The following is a 24,991-nucleotide window of genomic DNA, read 5'->3' as shown; positions in this document are numbered from 1 at the left end:
TCCCTCCCTCTTTCCCTCCCCCAGCCTGCTATCCCCTGCTCCCCCTCTCTCCCTCCCACCTGTGTCCCACCTCCCGCTTTCCAAACCCCTCTCCCCCACCCACGCCCCCTCTCTCCCTCCCCTGCCTATCTGCCCTCCTTCCTCTGCCCACTCCCCCTCCCTCCCCTCCCCCTCTCTTCCCCCCCATCTGCCCTTCCTCCCTTGCCCGCTCCCCACTCTCCCTCCCTCCCTATGCCCGTTACCCCCAGCGTGGCACCCCCCAGTTTGCTCCCCCTCCCCTCCCCTGCTCCCCTTCTCTCCCTCTCCCACTACCCCCTCCCTCCCCCGCTCCCCTCTCCGCCTGCCCTGTCTCCCACTCCCCACCGTCCTCTCCCTCCCCGGGCGTCCGCCACCCGCTCCTTACTGGCCGACAGTTCCACTTGATGGCCTCATGCAAGTTGAAACAGCTGGTAGAACGGAGCCACTTTTTTCCCCTGGTGCCCTAGATCGACAGCCCAGACCATGAGCGGGGTGGGGTATGCTCTGAGGGGGCCGTGGACTGGCGGAAGGGCACTGGAGTGAGAAAAAACACCCCACTGAGGAGAAGAAGCCAGGGTGGGGAGCTGGCCGACAGGGTGGTAGACCACAGCAACAGTCCAGGGTGGGGCTCAGCAGCGGAGGGTTGAGGGAGGGAAGGACTCACTCACACTAGGGTGCCTAAACCAAGGATCGGGGCTAGGAGGCTGCCGATGGCGAGCAGGGCTCCCGAAGGGGCTTTGCTTCAGACCCAGGGAACCTTGCTGCTCCTCCTGCCTGCTGCTGAATGTGTTCAGCCCTGTGGGTGAGGGATGGCTCACTAGCCCCATCCAGTGATTGAACAATTTAATGGCCTGGAATATTGCTTGAAGTCGATGAAACGCTGCTGTTCCGGCTCTGTCGTGGCTTTGAACCACATTTAAGCCCTGCAGTGATATTATTAATCGATTAGCGTTGAGGACTATGTGGGGACAAGGAGTCACGCATGGCACACGACATATGAAACTGTGCTGTTCAACCAGAAGGGATGGGAACTGCTCATCAACAACACCCACTCAAGACACTCCTCGATACCCCTCAAGACCCTCCCTAAAGACCCCCTCAACAACACCCCCTCAGCAGTCCCTCCTCATCCCTCTCATCAACACCCCCTCATCACTCCCTTCACCACCCCCATCACACACCCCTCATTAATTCTCAACAAACCCTACACCTCATCTCACCCCTTCACCTCCATTGACCCATCTATATCTCATCACACCCCTTCACCTCCATTGACCCATCTATATCTCATCACACCCCTTCACCTCCATTGACCCATCTATATCTCATCACACCCCTTCACCTCCATTGACCCATCTATATCTCATCTCACCCCTTCAACTCCATTGACCCATCATATCTCATCTCACCCCTTCAGCTCCATTGACCCATCTATATCTCATCACACCCCTTCACCTCCATTGACCCCATCTACACCTCATCACACCCCTCCCCTCCATTGACCCCGTCGACATCTCCGCACCTATATCCTCCATCAACACTTCATCAGACTCTTCCCCTCTGACTCCATCTATGTCACACCTCCTCCTCTCCCCTAAGAAAAAGATTGTCTCTCATGATCTTCTAAACCTTCAAGGTTCTCTGCTCTCTGAATGAAGGAACTTCCTCATCTCAGTCCTAAATAACCTATTCTTAAACCATGACTCCAGATCCTAGACTCCTCATCCAGAGAAAACTTCTTCCATGTCGGAGTGGGAAGAAACATTAAAGTGGTCGACATTGGGAACGTCAAGCTCTCTCCTATGGACTGAATGAAAGTGCTTCATAATGGGATCTCCAGTGCAAAGGAGAGCACACTGCTGACAATGAATATAGATGACTTAACTGGAAGAAGTGTGAGTGGATCACTGCCTCATCTGGAAAGAGTATTTGGCCCCCTGGATGGTGGGAAGGCAAGAGGTGATGCATCTCCTATGGTTGCATTAGGGCATGTCAGAAGATGGGGAGTGGAGAGTGAGAAGGCGGAGAATAGACTGGAGAGTAAAGGGAGGGGGGGGAATGGTCCCTTTCAAATGCCGAGGAGAGGGGAGGTGAATGAGTGCTTAGTCATGGGATCCTGTTGGATTGAAAACACAACGCTGGAGAAAATCAGCAGGTCAAACAGTGTACTTTATACAGTAAAGATAAAGATACATGATCAACGTTTCGGGCTTGAGCAATGGTCCCTCTAATTTTTAACAGTGTGCACAAAAATCTTAAGTTGTGCAATTTTTTTCCCCAATCACAAAAGTATGTATGCACTGAATACTTGTGCAAATGTAGGCTTGAAACAGTTTCAAGGTAATTTTGTCACAACCTATCGCTCATGGTTAATAAAAATGTAATGGGATGTTTTTATGATACAAGTATGACTGCATTCTATGAAGTAACACTTAAGTATAATTATTAATTACTGCATTATTTTAGAGAACTAACCTTTTGTGCACACATGAATTCCCTTTTTGGCACAGGTTGCCAAATGTGCGCGCGTGCACATGCGCACAGCTTTGAGGGTTCCTGAGCCCTCCATCAAGGTATGCTTTGTGTTTTTACTTCAACCACAATGTCTGTAGACTTTCATGTTTTACTTGGTATCCTGTTGGAAATGGATGACTAGGGATATTTGGCTTTATTAGATAGGGTGTAGAACATAAAAGCAGGAAGGTGATGCATAACAATACAAATGGCCGGTTAAGCCACAGCTTGACTACTGGGTAGACTTCAGCTGAATTTTAATTCCTTAGATTGGTGAATGTGCAGGAAGTGGGTGGGTCCTGTGTGTAGGCAGCAGAGACTTGGTGTGGTGGTTGGCACAGGGCCTGTCCCAGTGCCATCCTCGTCTGTGTCATTCCTTCTTCGGTAAGTTTCAGCGGTGATGTGTGTCAGTAATTCGATTCACTCCGAGGGGATCAAGGAACAACGGACACAACACAAAACAGCCCAAAGGAACAGAATTTAACTTCTGATGTATTTCAGTGCTGACATGTTCACACTATTGTAACTTATTACTGGTAAATTCTAGTTCGAATGTATTTCACCTCTGAGAAAATTTTCTCATAATCAACCTGACACATTTCACTCATTGTGTATCTCAATCCAGGTGAACTTTAAGAATGTGTCTCACTGCTAACACGGTTCCTTCTCACTCCTGGCAGGCATCACTAGAAACGTTTTAATTTCAACAAGATGATGGAGATGATCGTTGACTTCGGGAGAGGGGGCACCCCTGTCCACATCAATGGTCATTGGAATAGATCGCTTCTTCTTTGGAGTAATATCTCCAATGACCTGACCTGGGACAAACACAATGGTCAAGATTGAGGCTTTTTTATGGAGTTGGTGGGGGGGGTTGGTAAATGGAGGAGGGGTTGGGAGGTGATTAAATGTGAGTGGTAGATGGGGAAGACAGTGAGAACTCCTTTTCCATGGAGGAGTCTATGACCAGAGGGCAGAGGTTTCAGGTCGGGGTAGGAGATTTGAGGAGGACTGTTTCATGCAGAGGGGGTTGGAATTCAGATGCTCTGCCTGAAGGGGCGGTAAAGGCTCTCATAACATTGAAGAAGTATTTAAATGAACATTTAAAATGCCAAGGTAAAAAAGATTACAGGACAAGTGCTGGAAAATAGGATTAGCATCGAGAAGAATTTGATGTCCAGAAATAACATGATGGGTGGAAGGCCTTTCCTTGCCTTGTTACTTCGTGATGGTCCAACTATCTGCAAAGTTTAGGCCTAATTATTCCAGTCTTAATATATCTCATATATTTAAATTTAGACATGCAGCATGGTAGCAGGTCTTTTTGGTCCACCAGTCTGTGCCGCCCAATTACACTCAATTAACTTACTGCTACGTTTCGAACGTTGGGTGGAAGCCCATACAGATATGAGGAGAACGGACGAATTCCTTACAGACAGCGTGTGATTTGAACCTTGCTCCCGATCACTGATGCTGTAACAGCGTTGGGCCAACCGTGTTGCCCAATGTTTCTCACTCCTGGTAAGTTCTCAATGTACCTCACCTCAAACAAATTTAGCATTCCCATGCACAGTGTTTAGAACTGTAGAACATTACAGCACAGAAGAAGGCTGTTCAGCCCTTCTAGTCTGTGCCAAGACTTGGTTTTGTGGGAACTAGTTACTGATAACCACTGTTAGCTAGAGACACACAAGAAAGTTACCACCACAGATCAGAAAAGGTCAGGAAGAAAATAAGGTTATGTTATTGCAACATTTCACACAGAAGGTCAGGAGCTACGCCACAAGCTGGAAAGCACAGTTCGAAGATACATCATGTACATCCAACTGCCAAGAATGTGGTGTTACTGGACAACATTAAGAACAGATTTTGTTAGTGTGACTTTTGCCTTACATTGCAGGGCTAAGGGAGGGCCAAACATTCTCTACCTCTCCCCTCTGTACTTGTGGGGGCTTCTCTTCAAGATTTCTTCATTTAAACTGCTGGCCTCGCATGGTCTTTTCCACTCACCCTTTGTGCGATAATGTTGTGTTCTTGGAGATCCTTGTGAAGTGCTTTTCAAGGTTAGAAGGGCCAGACTCACCAAGATAGCAACATGAAGAAAGAGTAACATGCAGATACTGAGCCTTGGAGTGAAAGAACCTTTACATGATGGACGTGGGCACAGTCTCCACCCCATTCTCTGCCCCAATCAGTGGGCTGATGGTCTGCACAGGAATGGTGCTCAGTTAAACACCGAGCTCTCCATGTCAGCGTTGGCCCTGATCATTGTGGGTTTCCTTGTTCTTTCATTCAAACCTACTCCATTATATTTTTTCCCCTTTGGCCTCTGCAGGCCTGATCGGTTCATCACTGAAGTATTCTCAGGTTTAAGTAGCCTTGACCTGTACACCCCAGGACCATTCTTCATGTGTGAATCGACAAGGAAGGCATCAACTAGCCTTTCACATGTGGTGTGCCGTCAGAACCATCCAACAGTTCAGGTAACCATTTCTGGTCATGGCAACCGGGGCAGGGCAGGGGCAGGAAATGGGGAAGGGGGAGAGGGTCAGGCTGGAACTGGGGCAGGAGCAGGTGTAAAGGGAAGGGCAGGGCCAGGGGAAGTGGAGAGGAAGGGGATGGAATGGGCAGGAATTGGGGAAAGGACAGGGGCAGGAGTAGGAGCAGGGGAGGGTCAGGCGTAGGGGCGGGGGGAAGGGCAGGAACAGGTGTAAGGGGATGGGCAGGGGCAGGAATGGACAGGCTCTGGGAAAGGGTCAGGGGCAGGAGTAGGAGCAGAAGAGGGGGAGGGACAGGGGTAGGAATGGGGCAAGAGAGACAGGGACTGGTCAAAAGTTTTCTTTTACCAGATTTCAGCATTGGTAACTCTCATTGGCCAATTGGAGAGGTAAATGCTGTCTGGCTGAATGATCTGAAATGTCAGTTCAATCTCTGTAAACAAAGACACACATACCTGCATGAATTGAAATATCACCTCCCACTCATTGCTTAAATCAAACAATCCCATACATCTTATTGAGAACAAGTGTGACTGGTGGCAGAGCCTGGTGTGGACATTGAACAGAAGGGTCTGTCACTACTCTAGCTTTTCATTGAGTTGCCATGTAGGGCCAATTGAAGGAACCTCCAGACAGAAGCATGTCTCTGATCAGGGTTTCGATGGGGGTCTTCCCCACCAGCCTCATGAAGAAGAGTTGTCCAATGAGGGATGCGGGCACTGCACGGAGAGCAGGCAGCCGCAGGAGAAGCTTCCCGAAGCGTTGAGGTTGGGGTGGGTACTGGCAGCGAACGTACTCAGCGAGACATTCCTGGATCTTCTCTTGCAAGCTCTCGATGTGGACTGGTTCAGACAATCCAGAGGCATCTGGTGGAGAGGAATGGACAAAGAAACACAACTCATTCATCACCAAAAGTGCAAGAGTTCACGTTTAACTCCTCCTTGTGGGCTTGAGGTGACTCATGGTCAACATTCCTGGAGGGAACACCCTCTCCTGGTTCCTAATCAATGTATTAGTCATGGGGAAAGAAATAATGTCTTGAAATATGTTAAACAGGAAATTCTGCAGGCGCTGGGATTGTAGTGTAATACACAAAAGTGCTGGAGAAACTCAATAGGTAAAACAGTGTCTGTAGGAAGCAAAGGGATATACAGTAGAATCCCTGTTATCCAAAATTCAAGCAACTGGCCAAAAAAATCACAGAAAATAAATGGATTAAAAAATATGGAAGATTAAACTTGTTGTGCCATTAGTTTGCCTATCAGGCAATACACAGGCTCAAGCAACCAGAAAACTCGCTTATCTGTCATCTACTAATCCCTGTAGGTGACAGACACCAGGGGTTTTACTGTATCCAACATTGCGGGCCTGAGCCCTTCATCAAGGTATGATGAAAGGGTCAGGCCCGAAACACTGGTTAAATCCCTTTGCTTCTGATAGTCGCTGTGTGACCTGCTGAGTTTCTCCAGCACTTTTGTGTATTGCCTTGAAATGATCCCATACTTCCCCTGGGATAAGCTAAGAGCCACGGTGAGCTCCTGGTGGTGGCTCAGTGGTTATCCTCTATTGCTGGTCAAGGCTTCTGTGCAAACAGTTAAAGGCTGCTTCCACTGGAGCCTGATGACCACCTGTGTTTTCAATCTTCTTTCCAATCAAGAGATGAATCGTATTAAAAGAAGGAATCTCCTGGTGTCTGGGACACAATTTATCCCTCAACCATGGAACAGAAAACAAACCAACACAGGAACAGGCTAGTCAGCCTGTAATGACTGTGTTGACCATGATGCCAATCTAATTCCATCTGTCTGCACATGGTCCATGTCCCTCTGCCTTCACCTGTCTGTCTGTCTAAATGCCTCCAAAGCACCACAATCATATCCACTCCATCACCTGCCTGACTGTCCATTCCCGCACCCACCACTCTCTGTGGGGGAAAAAAAACTTTCCCTGCACATCTACTTTAAGCTCCCTCTCTCAGCTTGAGTCCATTCCCTCCAGTATTTGTCAGTTCTGCCTCAGACAAAGACTCTGGCAATCTAGCAACGTCAATGATAACGTTATCTGCTGACTCATCACATTTGTGGGATCTTGCTCTGCAGAATGGGTGCTGTGTTTCCCAAACTATTACAGAGACTACACTTCACAAAAGAGATCAAATGGTTTGGGAGATCTGAGGCAGAGAGTGACCTGCAGGGATGTGATGTTTCTCCCTGCAATGGGCAATTTTCACAAGGTGCCGAAGTACGAGGAGCCTGGGGCAGGTTACAGCTCCGCAAACCAGTGGAGTCCCTGGAATTGCTTCTCAGCCCAGTCCTGACAGCTTTAGTGGAGTACGAGAGGCATGTGTCGGCATCGGCGGCTGGTTCCCGGTGTCCTGTCTGACCTGGGGACCCCTGGTAGTTCCTACTGACTCAAGGTGGAGAAAGTTCAGAGGAAGTTCACCAGAATGATTCTGGAAATGAAAGGGTTTATCGTAGGGGGAGCATTTGACAGCTTTTGGCCTGCACTTGTTGGAGTTTAGGAGAATGAGGGAGCATCTCATTGAAACATTTCGAATGTTGAAAGACATGGAGAGACTAGACCACCCCTCCCTCCCTCACACCACCCCTCCCTCCCTCAGATCACCCCTTTCTCGTTCACACCACCCCTCTATCCCTCACATTCCTCACCTCCCGCTCACACCTCCTCCCCTCAACCCCATCCCCCTCTCATGGTGGGAGAGTCAAGGACAAAAGGGCACAACTTTAGGATTGAAGGGCTTTCTCTTAAAACAGAGATGTGGAGGAATTTCTCCAGCTGGAGGATGGTAAATCTGTGGAATTTGTTGCCGCAGGCGGTTGTGGAGGCCAGGTCACTAGGTGTATTTAACCCTTTGGACTCCAAACTGGGTCCATGGGTAAACTACACTATGAATACCAGTTTGAACTAGCTGGCGGTTGGGTACAAAACCGGTCCTGGAAATTGGGGACACAGAGTCCAAAGGGATAAGGCAGAGATTGATAGGCTCTTGATTAGCCAGGGCATTAAAGGTTGTGGGGAGAAGGCTGGGCAGTGGGGCTGAGCTATTTCTGCTTCTATGTCTTATGGTCTTATGGTCTTATAACCCCTCTAGTGCTGCTGTGAATGACCAGATATTTGAAATGTTCAGCAATCAGCCTTCAACCTGAAATGTAACATCCCCACTGCACAGATAACCCAGCTGAGAATTTGAAACAACCCACATCCCACATCTGCAGATTTTTATTTTCATTAAAATGATTGCAGTTTGTCTGTTCATGTGTGATAAAGGGATTAACAATTTTCCTACAATAGAGAAGATACTGGGGTAGCATGGTTTGTGCAGTGGGGTGACTTCACTGTAACAGTGCTTACTGCAAGGAGTCTGACAGTTCTCCCTGTGTCTGTGAGGGTTTCCCCTTCCCCCCACCCCACCCTGGTGCTCCGGTTTCCTCACACATTCCAAAAGCAAGAGAGCTGGTAGGTTAATTGGTCATATGGAGATGCTTGGTTAGTATAGGCTCGTGGGCCAGAAGAGCCTGTTACTGTGCTGTATGTCCAACATTAAAACAAATAGATAAATAGAAAGGTCATAAGACACATCTCCCAGCATGTGCTCTTGGAGTAAGACTGCACACCACTTAACCCCTTGTCTTTAAACAACCAGATATAAATTTCAGCATTTGGCACCTTTGAGTTGTTTAAGGGTTCATTTCCAGGAGTCTGACAGCTGGATCTGTGGTTGGAGGGTTCCTGAGGCTGACAGCACTCCACGGACAACACCGCGCTCATTCAGGGCAATTCTAAACCAGCAGTCAGCTGTCTGCACACAGTAGAGGCCATTTCTTAGCCATGACCTCTGCATTTCTCAGCGATATGGACTACTGACAACCTGTCCCACACTGCCCCTCCTTCCCTGACAGCCCCTCCCTCCCTCACACCACCCCTCCCTCCCTCACACCACCCCTCCCTCCCTCAGATCACCCCTTTCTCGTTCACACCACCCCTCTCTCCCTCACATTCCTCACCTCCCGCTCACACCTCCTCCCCTCAACCCCATCCCCTCCCTGACCCTCCACCCCCTCTCACACTCCCCTTACACCCCTTCCCTCATACCCCCTTCCTACCTCCCCCTCCCTTCTCTCCCTCACACCCCTCCCCCATCCCTCACCTGCCTCTTCCCTCCCTCACACCCCCTCCATCGCCTCCCTCTGACCCTCCCTCCCACCCATCTCACAACTCCTACCTACCTCCCCTCCCTCACACCCCCTTCCCTCCCCTCCCTCCCTCCCATCCCCCACATTTCCCTTCCATCTCATCCCTCACCCTGCCCCTCCCTCACTCCCTGCCGTACACGAGGAATTGCGACCACAACAGCTGTTGGGTTGATCTTGACCCCTCCCAGCCCCAGATCACAGTCATGCCAAAAGAAATTCTTACCTGATTCAGAATTTTTAACACCTGCAGAAAGACTGAGCAGATCGGACAGCAACCAAGGTAGAGAGAAACCGTTAATGCTTCAGGAGGACGACTTCTCATCAGCCTGATGCAAGATCACAAAAATCAAATGTTTGCTCTCTCCTCTCCACAGATACTGAGATTTCCAGAATTTACACTTTTGATTTCAGATTTCCAGTACTCACAGTTTTGCTTGCAGGTTATTTTGTGTGATTTTTATATTGGGAACCTAGTGAAAATGAATCTGGCAATTTGCCCTTTTGTGAAGACACAGAAGCCACGGTGCTACCACAGCTCATGGGGTTCAACATATCCCATAGTCACACTGACCTGGAGTGTAGAGGGCGATGGCCTTCAGACAGCTGTACTCAGCAGAGTCGACCTGCAGGAACTTCAGCTTCTCCACCTGGTCCTGAAAGGCTCGGATCTGATCCATGAAAGTCACCACCCGGTCTGCAGACATCTGGGTGACATGAAGGCCTGCAGCAGCGAGGAGTGGGGCCATGTGGAGGGGCAGGGAGGATTGGGCAGCATTCAGCACAAAGAGCTCACTCCAGGAGAGCCGCAGCAGGGCCACCTGGTCGGAGACCTGAAGCTCGGGGAAGAAGGGGATGTTTCGAGCCCACTCCACTGCACTGAATAACAGGCGTGCTGCCAACTCGCAGATATTGTCGATGCTCATCAGGTTGTACTGGGTGCTGTAGCGGGAGGTGGGATAGGGTTCTGCTCGCAAGAGCAGGGAGATGAGTCCTGAAATGTTGCCTCCGTTCAGCTGCTCTCCGACCGACAGTGAGAGATCCCCAGGGTTGGGCTGAGCTGCCGGGATCCGTCCTCGCTGAACCGCTGATGGAGAGAGAGAGGGGAAGAGAGAGGGAAGAGTGAGAAATCCACATCCTACCCACGCTAGCTGACACACAGAACGGGCTCCCATTGGGGGAGCATTATGTTAGAGCCTCACTGGTTCAGGAGCTCCTCAGTGTAACCCAAGAGGGATGGGAGTTGTTGCTTTTGTCTCAGCGTTGGCTGCTGCCACTCACTGCCCACCTGTGATTATCCTTAAGCTGTAACCATGCTGAGCTACGTGGAGCCATGCTAGGCCATTTCAAGGAGTTTCAGACCTGGCCTGGTCTGGAGATGTACATAAGCCAGACCAGGGAAGAGGGGAATGCTGGTGGACCCATTTGTTTTCATAGCCATCCACTGCTTTCCAATCTCCATGTGACTGCCACAAGGATGTACCGGTGGCTTGAATCTCATTCCTCAGCTGCCATTATTGCACAAGCAAGTGGCTCTGGACAAGGACACAGGTGGTCTACTGACATCACCACGACATACAAAATGACAATACTCAGACTCTGACTGTACCCAGAAACAGTCGACATAGTACCAGTGGTCACAGAGGCAGAACTTGCAGTGCCATGATCCTCAGGGACGGTGTCTCAGTTACAAGGAAAGGCTGAAGAGGCAGGGTCTATTCTCCCAAGAGCAAGGGGTTGAGAGGACAATAGACAATAGACAATAGGAGCTGGAGTAGGCCATTTGGCCTGTTGGGCCAGCACCACCATTTTAGATCATGGCTGATCATTACCATCAGTACCCCTTTCCAGCCTTATCCCCATAACCCTTAACTCCGTTACCCACAAGAGTCTTATCTAACTCTCTTTTGAACATAGTCAGCGAATCCGCCTCTACCACCCTCTGTGGCAGAGCATTCCACAGATTCACACTTCTCTGGGTAATAAAATGCTTTCTCATCTCCGTCCTAAAGGGCCTACCCTGTATTCTTAAACTATGCCCTCTAGTCCTCGTCTCCCCCATCATTGGGAACAAGTAATCAGACTTCACCTTGTCTATCCCCCTGATGATTTTATATACCTCAATCATGTCCCCCCTCATCCTTCTAAACTCCAATAGATACAAGTCCAGTTTTTCTAGCCTTGCTGCATATGACAACCCTGCCATCCCTGGAACTAACCTTGTAAATCTGCGCTGCACACCCTCTATAGCTAGTATGTCCTTCCTCAAGTTTGGAAACCAGAACTGGACGCAATACTCCAGGTGGGGTCTCACCAGGGCCCTGTATAACTGCAGAAGGGCGTCTCTGTTCCTATACTCCAATCCCCTCTTTATGAAAGCCAACATTCCATTTGCCTTCTTCACAGCTTTCTGAACCTGCATGCTAGCCTTCAGTGACCGGTGAACAAGTACACCCAGATCCATTTGCACTTCCCCACTCCCTAGCTTGTCTCCATTTAAATAATACTCAGCTTTCCTATTACTTCCTGCAAAATGAATAACCTCACATTTGTTCACATTGAAATTCATCTTCCATTTAGACATGATTGAAGTGTATAAAATTATAAGGGGTTGAGATAAAGTCCATGCCGACATTCGCTCCATTTGACTGCATTCCCCCTCAGACGTTCCAATCCATGCACCTGACTATAATGAACAGTAGTGAAGGTTTTTGAGGTTACTACATGAACTGGGAAAGTGGGCCAAGAAATGGCAGATAGAATTTAAATCCAGCATGTGCAAGGAATTTAATTTTGCTTGGTTAAAACAGGGCAGGACTTACACAATGAATAGTAGGGCCTTGGAGAGTGTTGTAGGACAGAGAGACTTAGGGTTGCAGATAGGCAGGTAAGTGGTGACATGGGTAGACAGGGCAACGAGGAACCCATTTGTCACACTTGCCTTCAACGGTCAGGACATTGTGTACAGGAGCAGGGATGTGATGTTACAACTGTGCAAGACGTTGGCGAGACTGCACCTGGAGTATTATGTGCCATCCTGTTCTCTCAGTGATAGGAAAGAAAGAACGACTGGAGGGTTTGGTTATAATGAGATCGCATAGTCTGCGTCCTCTTTCCTGGTGTCAAAGGCTCAGGGAGGGGTGGGGGAGGAGATTTCTTTGAGGTACATAAAAATCATATTATAGTCCTTTCCCCAGGGTATTGATTTAGGAGAAAGATTTGAAAGGAACCTGAGTGATAACATTTTCACACAGAGGGTAGTGGATCTGTGGAACGAGCTTCCAGAGGAAGTGATACAGGCAGGAACGATTACCACGATCAAATGACTTTTAGACAGGCACATGGATAAGAATGGTTTAGGGATGTTGGCCAAACTCAGGCAAGTGAGATGAGCTCAGATAGACAACTTGGTTTGGCATGGCAGAATTGAGCTGAAGGCCAATTTCAACATTGTAATCCTCTATGCCACAACTAAATCAATTTTGTCAGATCCTTCATTGTTGTGAGAGCGAAGAGTTCCACACTCAGCCAAGCTGAATAGAATTAAACTTGACCTATCTAGGTTTACAAAAGGAAAATCACGTGGACACATTTTGCTCAAATTCTTTGAGGATGCACCAAGGGGAGGATGCAAGATGCAAGTGTATTGACATCTCTAAAAGGTGTCTTGTTGAAACCAAAAGCTGATGGATGCTAGAGTGGACATAAAGTTGGCTGTTACCTGGAACACAGAGAATGAATGGGGCCTTTCAGAGTGTATGGTAAGCAGAGGAATTCCCCAGGGATCATTTTTTTTGGCCTAACGTTGCTCACTATTTACATCAGTGACTCGGTGTAAGGTTTCCAAATGTACAGATGATATAGAAATGGTGGAATCATGACTTGTGTAGAGAATGCAGTGATTCTACAACCAATATCGATCGAACGGGCAGAAACCTGACGAGGTCAATGACTTCAGGCAGAGAAATCTAAAGTGAAATGTAACCTAAATGGAGAGACCTCAACTGAGTGCAGCTCAGAGGTATTCCGGGGTTCTAGCGGGTGATCGCAAAAAGCTGGAAGGTCCAATAAGAGGAAAATGGGTTGGTGGAACAAAACAAACCGTGCTGGAGAAAATCGCAGGCCGGGCAGCGCCAGTGGGAATGAAGGAATAGTCAATGTTTCAGTCCTGATCCCTCCATCAAGAAGCAGGTTGTGATGCTGGATTTAAAAAAAAAGTACATTAAGTGAAGGTGGAGAAACATTCACAACTTGATGAAGGGCTCAAGGCCGAAACGTTGGTTATGTATCTTTGTCTTTGTGACATAAAGTACACTGACCAGCTGAGTTTCTCCAGCATTATGTCTTTACTTCCTGTCTGCAGACTTTCATATTTTACTCATGGATTGAATGAGGAACAGAGGGGTGCAGAGAAATAGTGCAGGAGAGGTTGAGACCAGCAAAGATCAGCTTTGGTCATTTGAATGGTGGGGGGTGCAGTAACCTCCTGCTCCTGTTGTCTTGTGCTCTTGCTGACTGTGAGTACACCTGGAAGAGCAGAAAGATTAGACCAAGAGGAACGATCCCTCTGCCCTGTCCCTCACATACTCCCTGCGATGCAGCACATTCCAGAGGAAAGGGACGGGGTTGAATTCATTTTGCTGCTGGTAAATGGACAACTTTTCTTTCACGGTTTCTGAGAATTTGGGGGAGGTGGGGTGGGGGGGAAGGGTGGTGGTCTCTCAGGGTAGAGAATGGGCCATGACATCGACAGGGAGCCTATTCTTTCCCAGTTCTGCTTGAGTGCAGAGTTTTTAACCTGATGAAACACAAGCCTGGAGCAATGACACGTGAGCTTATAACAATACCCTGAAGGTCAGAGCCTGCAACAATGATCAGCATCAGGTTACAGCAGGGCTGGAGAGAGGTGTGCACACAAGTCACACAACAAACAACCGAAAGTGTTTCCCCGTTTCAAGAAAATGATCACTCGGCAAAGGAGAGGAAAGGTGGGAGGGGAAGGAGTTGGCGGGAGAGAGGAAATGCCTTGCATTTCCAGAGCTTGGATTCCCCTGTGGAAGTTTTGGTTTTGTTCCGGATGTTGGAATCAGAATTTGTTGTCCTGACCAAGTCATGAAATTCGTTGTTTTGCGGCAGGACTGGAATAATCTGATCTGTGACATTGGAAGTGAAGGCTGTAAGATTTGTCAACTCGTGTAGAGGCTGAAGAATTCTCAGCCCCCAAGAGATTGAAGATCCTGCCCCAAATGGCACCACTGAAGTCTGCGGATGAGGCTCCTGCAGAATAAATCTGTTGACTAGACGCTGCTCTGCAGGAGGCAGGTGGTGGTAGGGTTTGGTGGCTGAGAGAGGGAGGGAGGGAGGCAGGCGGCTGCATTGAGGTCAAAGGCACTTTGACCCGAGTGAAAGCTGAGGTCCCTGGGGCCACGGGCAGTCTCCTCCCAGGCCAGAGTGCATCCTGTATTGTGACACCGTGTGGGGCGTGGGGGACGCTGTGTGCGTCTGAAATGGTGATTAGTTCTCTGCCTTAAACACAACGGAAGGAATTTCGGATGGCCCCTGTGGCTGTGAATGAGCAATCCAAAGAAAGAATGAAGAATTTAATGAGAGAAAGAAAATGCAAAGTACAATCTTGAGACTAATCCCAGACTCGTTGGGATGAAGTGAGGACCAGAGCTGAAGAGTTAAGGCGGAAGGTGAGGAGAGGAACACATTGTTGCAAGAGGTCAGACTGCAAGGGGGCAGACATGAAGAGAAGAGAAACAAAAAAATAGGAGCAGGAGGCCATTCAGCCCATTGATCCTACACACCATTCAATATGATCACGGCGGATCATGCCACCTCAGTCACCTTTTCCTGCTCTCTCTCTATCCACATCCCGTGATCCCTGTTGCCACAAGGGCCATATCCACTCTCTTTTGAATATATCTAATGAACTGGCCTCTGTGGGAGAGGATTCCACAAGTTCACAACTCTCAGAGTGAAGAAGTTTCTCCTCATCCCAGTCTAAAATGACTTACCTCTTCTCCTTAGACTGTGACCCCTTGTTCTGGATTTCTGCAACATTGGGAACATTCTTCCTGCATCTAACCTGTCAGAATTATATACTTTTCAATGAGGCCCCCTCTCATTCTAAATTCCGATGAGTAAAAACCTTGGTCCATCCAGTCATCCATCATTCCTTCCCATCTCAGGCACTGATTGTGTGGAGTTTGCATGTTTCTACCTGATTCCATGGGTTTCCCTGAGTTCAGTCCCCACTTCAATGATGCTTGTGTGGAATTTGCAAATTGTTCCTGACCCCACAAAATGCAGACACGTGGGTTGGAAAGGTTATCACTTGGTGTATATAGGATAGCTGCAGAGTTTATAGAATAGTGAAGAGAATGGAGCATCAGTAAGGATTTGTGAAGGTGGGTGGTTGATGGTCATCACAGACTAGAGGGGCTGAAGAACCTGTTTTTGTTCTGACTGACCTCATCACCTGAAAAACAGGGGTTACATATGTGTGAGAGCTGGAACTGAATAGGTCAGGTATGGGTGAGACTAATGCAGAAGGAAATGTTACTTAGATGCCAAAAATCAAAGCCTCAAACACACGTTTGGACACACACATACATACACACACACACACACACACACACACACACACACACACACACACACACACATAGAAAAATGCACTCAGACACACATGTTTACACACACACATGCATGTGCATTCACACACACACACATACACACACACACAGAAAAATGCACTCAGACACACACGTTTACACACACACACATGCATGTGCATTCACACACACCCCAACATGCATGTGCACACACACACTGATATATGTCCTCACATATGCAAATACATCATGCACACAGACACATAAATACGCTGCCATAATAGACATGTATGCTTCTGCACAGGATGCAGGCAGACATACGTTACATGAATACCCTTGGCTTCTGCATTCTAGTTGGGTTGAAGATGCTTTGGAATGATTCCCTCCCTGGCTGTGAACAATGCACAGCATGTTAGAGACTGAACCAAGAACCAGCATGGTGGAACGAATGTCCTCGAGCTGGCACCGTCAGACAGCAGAGTTTGGTAATGTGGAAACAGGTCATCAGCCCATCAAGTCTGTGCTAATGGTCCATCATTCATTGTCAAGGATCCTATCCTCACACATTTTGTTCTCCACATATTGGCAGTTTTTTCCCAGTCTTTCCCCAGCCTCTAAGTCACCAATAAGGAACCTTTGGAGAGTGTGTTGGATTAGTGGTTATGAGTTATGGGGAGAGAAGCAGGAAAGTTGATGAAGGAAACAGTGATGTTGTATAAGGCCTTTGACAATATCCCAAATGGGAGGCTGGTCAAGAAGCTTCAGTCACTCATTATCCAGGATGCTGGTAAATTGTATTAGATGCTGGCTTTGCGGGAGAGACTAGGGGTGTACCTCAGAGATCGCTGCCGGATCCATTGATGTTTGTCACTCATATCAACGATCTGGCACTAATGTAGTTCGCACAAAGATTAGAGGTGTAGGGGGTGTTGAGAAAGGCTTTCAACGTTTGCAGAAGGATTTCAACCAGGTGAGAAAATGGTCTGCAAAGTGACAGATGGAATTTAAGGTGGACAAGTGTGGGGTATTTGGGAAAGACTAAACAAGGTAGAACATATATGGCAAATGGTGGGGCAATGAGGAGTGAGAACAGAGGGACCTGGGAATACAGATACATAATTCCCTGAAAGTGGAATCACCGGTGGATAAGGTCATAAAGAGAGCTTTTGGCATATCGGTCTTCAGAAATCAAAGTATTGAGTACAGGAGTTGGAATGTTATATTGAAGTTGTACAAGACATTGGCGAGACCACATGTGGAATATTTGTGTGTAGTTTTGGTTCTCCTTACTACAGGAAGATATCAATAAGATTGAAAGAGTGTAGAGAAGATTTATTGGGATGTTACAGGGACTTGAGGAACTGAGTTACAGGTTAAACTTTATTCCTTGGAGTGTAGAATAGTTAGGGGAGATTTCACAGAGGTATACAAAATTAAGAGGGGTATAGATAGTGTAAATTCGGCTTTTTCCACTGAGGGTACGTGAGCTATAAACCAGAGGACATGGGTTTAGAGTGTAAGGGGAGAAGTTTAGGGGGAACATTTGGGGGGAACTTCTTCACACATTGTGATGAGTGTGGAATAAGCTGCCAGCTGAAGTGGTGAATTTTGATTTTGACATTTAAGAGAAGAGTGGATGAGAGGGGTGGGTCAATGGGTTGAGGCAGAATAAATGGTTCGGCACGGCCTAGATGGGCCAGGAGGCCTGTTTCTGTGCTGTAGTGTTCTATGGTTTATTGATTGGATAAACAGTCAAGGTCTTTGTCTCCAGGGTGGAAATATCAAACACTGGAGGACATGCATTTAACATGAGAGGGAAGGTTTAAAGGAGTGGTTTTTTACACAGAGAGTGATGAGTTCCTGGAATGGGCTGCCAGGTCAGGTGGTGGCAGCAGGTACAATAGCAAAGCTGTCAGACAGGCACAGGAACAGACAAGTCATGGAGGGATGGACCATCAGGTGACGGATGCACACGGACCATCGAGTGATGGACACGAACCATCAGGTGATGGACACGGACCTCAGGTAATGGAGGGACATGAACCATCGGGTGATGGAGGTACTTGAACCATCGGGTGATGGAGGCACGTGAACCATCGGGTGATGGACATAGACCTTAGGTGATGGAGGGACACAAACTATCGGTCAATGGAGGCACACAAACCATAACAACCCTGTGAGCTCCACTTCCCCACAAACCCCAACAATCAACCTCCCACAGCCCTTATATTCACCACAATCTCCCACTGTCCTCACAACCTCCCACAGTCCCAACACCTCCACACTCCCCCAAAACCCTCCATTGTCCCAATAAATGTCCCACAACCCACACTGCCTCCCACCAACCCCCTCCACACATCCCTACAACTCTCTATCACCCTAATCCTCACACATATCCCGCACCCACCCCTCCCAATCTCTCAACTACCCCACGAACCTGACTCGGAACTGTTCCTGCTCAGGGGATGAAGGGGAGATAGAGAGAATTGGGGAAAGAAGGAATTAGGGTTGGTGGGAGAGAAGGGGTTAGGGAACAAGGATGTGGGAATGAGGAGTAGAGAGAGAGGAGGACAAAGTAGAGGAGAGAATGAGCGGGTGATAAAAGATAATAAAGGTGAGAGATGGAGGGAGAGGGGGTGAAAAAGAGAGGAAAAAATGGAGGGAGAGGCAGTAAAGGAGAAAATATTGAGGGAGAGGGCGGGCAGATAAAGTGAAAGGGGAAATTAGGGAGAAGGGGAGTAGGAATGGGGTACTAAGAAGGGAGACGGAGGACATCCACTGACTATTGAACGATGCAGCACAGATGATCTCTTGGTTTCGCTCGTGTGGGCTCAAGAATCTGCCTGCCTTGCTGCTGGGAATAATCAGAGGCTCAGTCCAAGCTAACGACTGAGGGCTCCACCACACCCCAGAAGATGGAGCGAGGAGTGAGTGTGTCCAGGCCAGTGTGTGAGTCTGGATTAATGTAGTGGGTTAAATCAGCGCGCGCACACACACTTAGACGGTTACCCGTACTTATATGCACTTACACATGCATACATGCACTTACAGATACATACACACACACTTACACATATTTACATACATGCATACACACACTTAAGTTTAAACACATACTCATGTTCACACACATACACACCCACTTATACACACAAGCTTACACACTCACACACTTACATGCACACTTAAACCCACACAAACACACTCACAAACACATTTACACACCTGTACACATACTCTTACACACATTATCACACTCACTCTTATACACACTCTCACACACACACCCATACACTTTTTCTCTTTCACACACACACACACACACACACACACACACACACACACACACACACACACACACACACACACACACACACACACACACACACACACACACACACACACACACACACACACTTGCCATTGCACACCCAGAACTGAACCACAGTTGTGTATCTGTTCCTTGATGTAAGCAGCCCCTGGCCCTTTTGAACCCGCGTACCTTCACGTTTCATGCCGACCTTGAGACACTTCCTCAGCCTGCAGTACTGGCACTGGTTGCGATGGAACTGGTCGATCTGACAGTCTCGGCTCGACCTGCAGATGTAGGAGAGGTTCCGTCGGACGCTTCTCTTGAAGAAGCTCTTACAGCCCTCGCAGGTAAACTGGCCGTAATGTTTCCCACTGGCCCTGTCTCCACACACAACGCAATCGACCTGCACTCCCTGCCGGTCCTGCTCACCCAGCTCCAGGTCACTGCCTCCTGTCTGTGATGAGGACGGAGCTGGACTTTCCAGCGACTCCTCTGTGCCATTGTGAGTGCAGGGCTTGGTATCATCCTGGGTGTCCCCCCATTCGCTCGCAGCTGTGGACATCTCTCGGCATTCAGCGCAGCCGCTTGCCTGATCCCTTACTTGCTCCTTTTTTCAGCTCTTGCCTCCCCTGGGGCCCTTACTCCTTGTCTCCTTGCCCTTTCTAACCTCACTTCCTTGCTCCACAGGCAAGAAGGCTACAGGAGACTTGAGGAGGGCATGAACTGTCTTCACGGCAGCGGGACCCAGGAATAGTTTGGTGAACCACGGGGAGAGTCAAAAGTAAGAGTATCTATAGTTCCAGTTTGGCTGTGGGAAGGTACGGCCGGTACGTTAGGACATCTCTGACATCCTCAGACGCTGCCCCAGAAGTGGTGTGGTCGGAGTTCGGAAAGGAGAGTCTGTACGGAGGGGGGAGGCCGGGATCAAGTCATGTGTCTCGATTGAGTCAAACTGCAGTCGCATCACATCAGTGCTGGTTCCGTCCCTGTCCGCTTCCCGTCTCATCCGTTGCTGCTCTCTCAGCATCAGAGGAACTCCCAAAGTTTTGAGCTCGCTGCCTTCTGACTCCTTGCCAAATGACCGAGCAGTGAAACCGTCCAAAGCAGCCAGTTGTCGGGAGTTCTGGCCTGAGCCGTGAGCGGCCCCAGGGCTGGGATGAGACAGCAGCAGGAGCACTGGAGCATGCAGAGGGACGAAAAAAAGAGGAGATGCGAGGTCCAGGGAAGGTTAAGAAGGAGATTTTTGTGAATAAAACAGGAGATGAGAGTCAGTGACTGCGTGTGCTATCAAAGCCGGACTGTTGCCAGGGAGACGCTTGCCTTATAAGGAGTTTGATGTGAAGGAGCCAAGAGTGGGAATGTTTGTTGTCCACAATAGGATTCAGCCGACAATCTCTCAGTGTTTCAGCAAGAAAATCAAAGCGAGGGGAGGGGGAGTGAAGCCAACTGCACAAACTTTACAGTCACTTCAACACACAGCAGAATGACAGCAACAGGTCCAGGACTCACACCGAGTGTGTGGCTGAGGGGCTGAGAGTGGGGATGAAATCACACATGCATGCATGCAGGCACGCCCGTGCACTCTCACACTCTCATACACTCACACACACTTAAACATTCACTCATGCACTCACAAACTCACACACATGCTCATGCACACACTCTGACACATTCACACACTCACACACACACACACAGACACACACACTCACACACACACACACACACACACACACACACACACACACACACACACACACACACACACACACACATATATATATATCTTTTCTTTGGCTTGGCTTCGCGGACGAAGATTTATGGAGGGGGTAAAAAGTCCACGTCAGCTGCAGGCTCGTTTGTGGCTGACAAGTCCGATGCGGGACAGGCAGACACGATTGCAGCGGTTGCAAGGGAAAATTGGTTGGTTGGGGTTGGGTGTTGGGTTTTTCCTCCTTTGCCTTTTGTCAGTGAGGTGGGCCTTTTGTCAGTGAGGTATATATATACACACACATAAACACACACACACTCACACACTCATTCTTGCACACACTCACACAACACTCTCACACTCTCATACACTCACACACACTTAAACATTCACTCATGCACTCACAAACTCACACACATGCTCATGCACACACTCTGACACATTCACACACTCACACACACACACACAGACACACACACTCACACACACACACACACACACACACACACACACACACACACACACACACACACACACACACACACACACACACACACACACACACACACACACACACACTTCACAAGTAAATTATTGCCGGAACTACAGGGTTTATTGGAAGAGGCTGGGAGCAAAGTAAACTGAGGGATGACCTTGATGGAGGTTTATTAAAGGATGAGAGACAGAGATAGGTTTGATAGCTAGAATCTGTTTCTTATAGGGGGCTTAAAGGGGAGCTGGGGGCTAAATGTTTCACCCACACAGAGTGGCCGGTGTCTGGAATAAGCTGCCAGAGGATGTGATGGAGGGAGGGACAGGAAGATGCAGGAGCAGGCATTGGATTTAATGCAGGTGTGGGATTAGTATAGATAGATGAGCAGAGATATGGCGGGCTGAAGGGTCTGTTTTAATGACTCTGAGTGTGGAAGGAAGAGTGACTGAAGCTTCTGTAAAGACTCAACAGGCCGAATGGAGGAACTGTTGGCTCATTGGCAGTTGCAACAAGGTGTAACACACACATAAAATGTTTGCAGAAGCAGAGGGAGTGGGACGTATGGTGAAGTTGTGTCTGGATCCAGAAGGAAGAGGAAGTGCAGTGTAAGGAAGGGGATGGAGGCAGCCAGGAGGAAGGAGGGCTGAGAGGGAGGGAGTTGGAGAGAGGGAGGGATTGGGAGAGAGGGAGGGAGTTGGAGAGAGGGAGGGAGTGGGAGGGATTGGGAGAGAGGGAGGGAGTTGGAGAGGGAGAGTGTGGGATTGGGAGAGAGGGAGGGAGTGGGGGAGAGGGAGATAGCCAGGAGGAGAGAGGAATGAGAGGGAGAGAGTGGGAGAGAGGATGGCTGGGAGGAGGAGAGAGGGAGTGGGATAGAGGGTGGGAGAGAGACAGGAAGAGAGGGAGTGTGGGAGGGAGTGGAGGGAGTGAGAGGGAGGGAGTGGGAGTGGGAGGGAGAGAGGCAGGGAGTGGGGGTAGGAGGAGGGCGGGAGTGGGAGTGGGAGAGAGGGAAATGGCCGGGAGGTGGGAAGGAGGGAATGATGGGAAGGAATAAAGGAGAATTTTTTTCCTGTGAGGAACTTGTTTTGAAAGCTGGAGTTATCGCTGATGGAAGTGTGACAGGCACCTTGTTGGGACGACGATCTGTGCTGTTGATGGAACTTGCCAGAGTACGTGTCTTCCTGTGTGTTGGAGAGGCAGCTTCCACCTCACTCTGCTGCTCTCACTGGGATGTGAGCAGATGATTAATGGGGCCAGCCAACAAGGCGAAAAAAAAGAGGATGCCTCTGATCACTGGGAAACAAGTGACTAGCGCAGAGAGGAGAGGGAACGGAACAGGCGTAAACACCCACCAACAAATAAATCAAGTGATCGGCCCCACCCTAGGCTGAGCGGTGGGGGGGGGGGGGGAGGGTGGGGGAGAGGAGAGCTGACAAGATGGAGTACAGCATGGGAACTTCAAAAGCAATCTGACCATCTGGGATCACTTACCACAGACAGGCTTGTGCAATGCCTTATTTAAACGTGGCAACAGATCAGACTGGAAGGATGTTTGCCACCATGAGACTTTTTGGTTAAATATTTTAGTTTAGAATCGTAGGCCCTTCCAGTTCATGAGCCTGAACTGCCAAATATACCCATGTGACCAATTAACCTTTTCATCCCAGATGTCTTTGGAATGTGGGAGGAAATCTGAGCACCCAGAGGAAACCCACGTGGTGAGCATATAAACTCCTTACTGACAGTGCCGGATTTGAATCCGGGTCACTGGCATTGTAATAGCATTGCACTAACTGCCATGTTAATAGTGACACACTGAACAAGGTGTTACCCCCAGAAAACAGTGGTCAGAGCCAGGCAACATGGTTTCTTGAAGAGAAACCCCATCTCTGCCCGGTCTGTGTACACAGTGATTTCACTGCCCAAACTGTAGGACCATAGAATATTGCAGCACAGAAACCGGCCCTTTGGCCCTTCTAGTCTGTGCCAAACCATTATTCTGCCTTATCCCACTTGACCTCCACCCAGTCTATAGCCCTTCATGTCCCTCCCATCCATTGACCTGTCCAAATTTTTCTTAAATGTGAAAATTGAGCCCACATTCACCACTTTAGCTGGGAGCTCGCTCCACACTCCCACCACTCTCTGTGTGAAGAGGTTCCCCCTAAACTTTCTCCTTTCACCCTTAACCCATGTCCTCTGGTTTGTATCTCACCTAACCTCAGAGGAAAAATGTCTACTTGGATTTACTCTGTCTATAGCCATCATAATTTTAAATAGATTTGTCAAATCTCCCCTCATTCTTCTATTCTCCAAGGAATAAAGGCCTAACCTGTTTAACCTTTTCCTGTAACTCAGTTCTTGAAGTTCTGGCAACATAGCAGTAAATCTACTCTGTCCTCTTTCAATTTTATTGATATCTTTCCTATACTTTGGTGACCAAAACTGCACATAATACTCCAAATTTGGGGTACATGGATGGGGGGGTGGGGGGTCATGGAGGGCTCTGGAATGAGTCAATGGGACTAGGCAGAATAGTCATTTGGAACAGACTAGAAGGTCAGAAGGCCCTGGTTCTCTGCTGTAATATTCTATGGTCCTTTGGTCTAGGTAGTGAGTTCTCTGTGTACACAGAGAAGCCAGAGAGTAGTAATGGATGATTGCCCCAGAACGGAGTTTATATCCCTACTCTTAAACTCATTTATGAAGGCCAATGTGCCAAAAGATCTCATTCTGACCCTATCTACCTGTGATGCCACATTCAGTCAATTATGTATCTGAATTCCAAGATCCCACTGTTCCACCCCACTTCTCAGAGCTGTGTATGTCCTTTCTTGGTTTGTCCTCCCAAGAAGCAACACCTTGCACTTGTTTGCATTAAATTCCATCTGCCACATTGCAGCCCATTTTTCCAGTTGGTCCAGATACCTCTGAAAGCTTTGAAAGCCTTCCTCGCTGTCCACAATGCCTCCAATCTTCGTGCCATCTGGAAACCTGCTGATCCAATTTACCACATTATCGCCCAGATCATTGATAAAGACGACAAACAACCATGGTCCCAGCTCCAAACCCTGAGTCACATCTCAAATCACAGGCCAAACCAAAGGACCAGCACAGAACCTGGCCATTCTGACCTTCTAGTCTGTTTCAAATGATTATTCTGCCTAGTCCCAATGACCTGTATCCATTCCAGAGCCCTCCATGACCTCCCATCCATGTACCCCAAATTTTGGTTCGATGTCAAAATTGAACCTGCATTTACTAATTCAGCTGGCAGCTCGTTCCACCCTCCCACCACTCTCTGCATGAAGAAGTTCCCCCTCGTGTTTCCTTTAAAATTTTCCCCTTTCACCTTTAACCCATGTCCTCTGGTTTGTATCTCATCCAACCTCAGTGGAAAAAGCTATCTATACCCCTCATAATTTTGTATACCTCCATCAAATCTCCCTTCATTCTTCTACACACAGTGAATGGTGGGACCCTGGGGAGTGTTGTAGAATAAAGTCCTAACCTGTTTAATCTTTCCCTGTAACTCGCTTCCTGAAGTCCCAGCAATATTGTAGTGAATCATCTCTGCCCTCTTTTAATCTTGTTTGTATCTTTCCTGCAGTTAGGT

The 24,991-nt window shown here is 48.4% G+C and overlaps 1 protein-coding gene and 1 long non-coding RNA gene across 4 annotated transcripts in view; one reads left to right on the top strand and one right to left on the bottom strand.

Moving 5' to 3' along the window:
- Positions 1-5,520: 5,520 nt before the first annotated feature.
- LOC138758933 (nuclear receptor subfamily 2 group F member 1-A-like) lies at positions 5,521-20,471 on the bottom strand. 2 transcript variants are annotated; one of them, XM_069928550.1, is made up of 3 exons: positions 19,364-20,471; positions 9,816-10,328; positions 5,521-5,896 (listed from the first exon to the last, which is right to left on the bottom strand). In XM_069928550.1, exons 1-3 carry the CDS (start codon positions 19,734-19,736, stop codon positions 5,622-5,624), a joined length of 1,161 nt encoding a protein of 386 aa, XP_069784651.1. In that variant the 5' UTR covers positions 19,737-20,471; the 3' UTR covers positions 5,521-5,621. The 2 variants fall into 2 exon arrangements, with proteins under 2 accessions (XP_069784651.1, XP_069784652.1); XM_069928551.1 differs by lacking the exon at positions 19,364-20,471 and adding an exon at positions 13,829-14,036.
- The window catches only part of LOC138758935 (uncharacterized), a 27,006-nt gene continuing 15,624 nt past the window's right edge, over positions 13,610-24,991 (top strand). The window contains exons 1-2 of one of the 2 annotated variants that reach the window (XR_011354539.1): positions 13,610-13,887; positions 19,862-19,955. This is a non-coding gene — a long non-coding RNA (uncharacterized lncRNA). Of the gene's footprint in view, positions 13,888-19,861; positions 20,442-24,991 lie in introns of those variants that run through there. The other variant, XR_011354538.1, reaches the window with a different exon arrangement.

This window comes from Narcine bancroftii, chromosome 3, assembly GCF_036971445.1.
Source record: "Narcine bancroftii isolate sNarBan1 chromosome 3, sNarBan1.hap1, whole genome shotgun sequence".
In the NCBI taxonomy this organism is placed as follows: Eukaryota; Metazoa; Chordata; class Chondrichthyes; order Torpediniformes; family Narcinidae; genus Narcine; species Narcine bancroftii.
Note: the sequence above shows the minus strand (reverse complement) of the source record. Positions and strands in the feature narration are given on the sequence as shown.

Excerpts from the sequence above, each read along its gene's own strand:
- LOC138758933 (XM_069928550.1), bottom strand. The coding sequence starts at position 19,736 with ATGTCCACAGCTGCGAGCGAATGGGGGGACACCCAGGATGATACCAAG. Across the intron at positions 10,329-19,363 it reads GGTCGGCATGAAACGTGAAG|CGGTTCAGCGAGGACGGATC; the intron begins GTACGCGGGTTC and ends TCTCTCCATCAG. Across the intron at positions 5,897-9,815 it reads CATCGCCCTCTACACTCCAG|ATGCCTCTGGATTGTCTGAA; the intron begins GTCAGTGTGACT and ends CCTCTCCACCAG.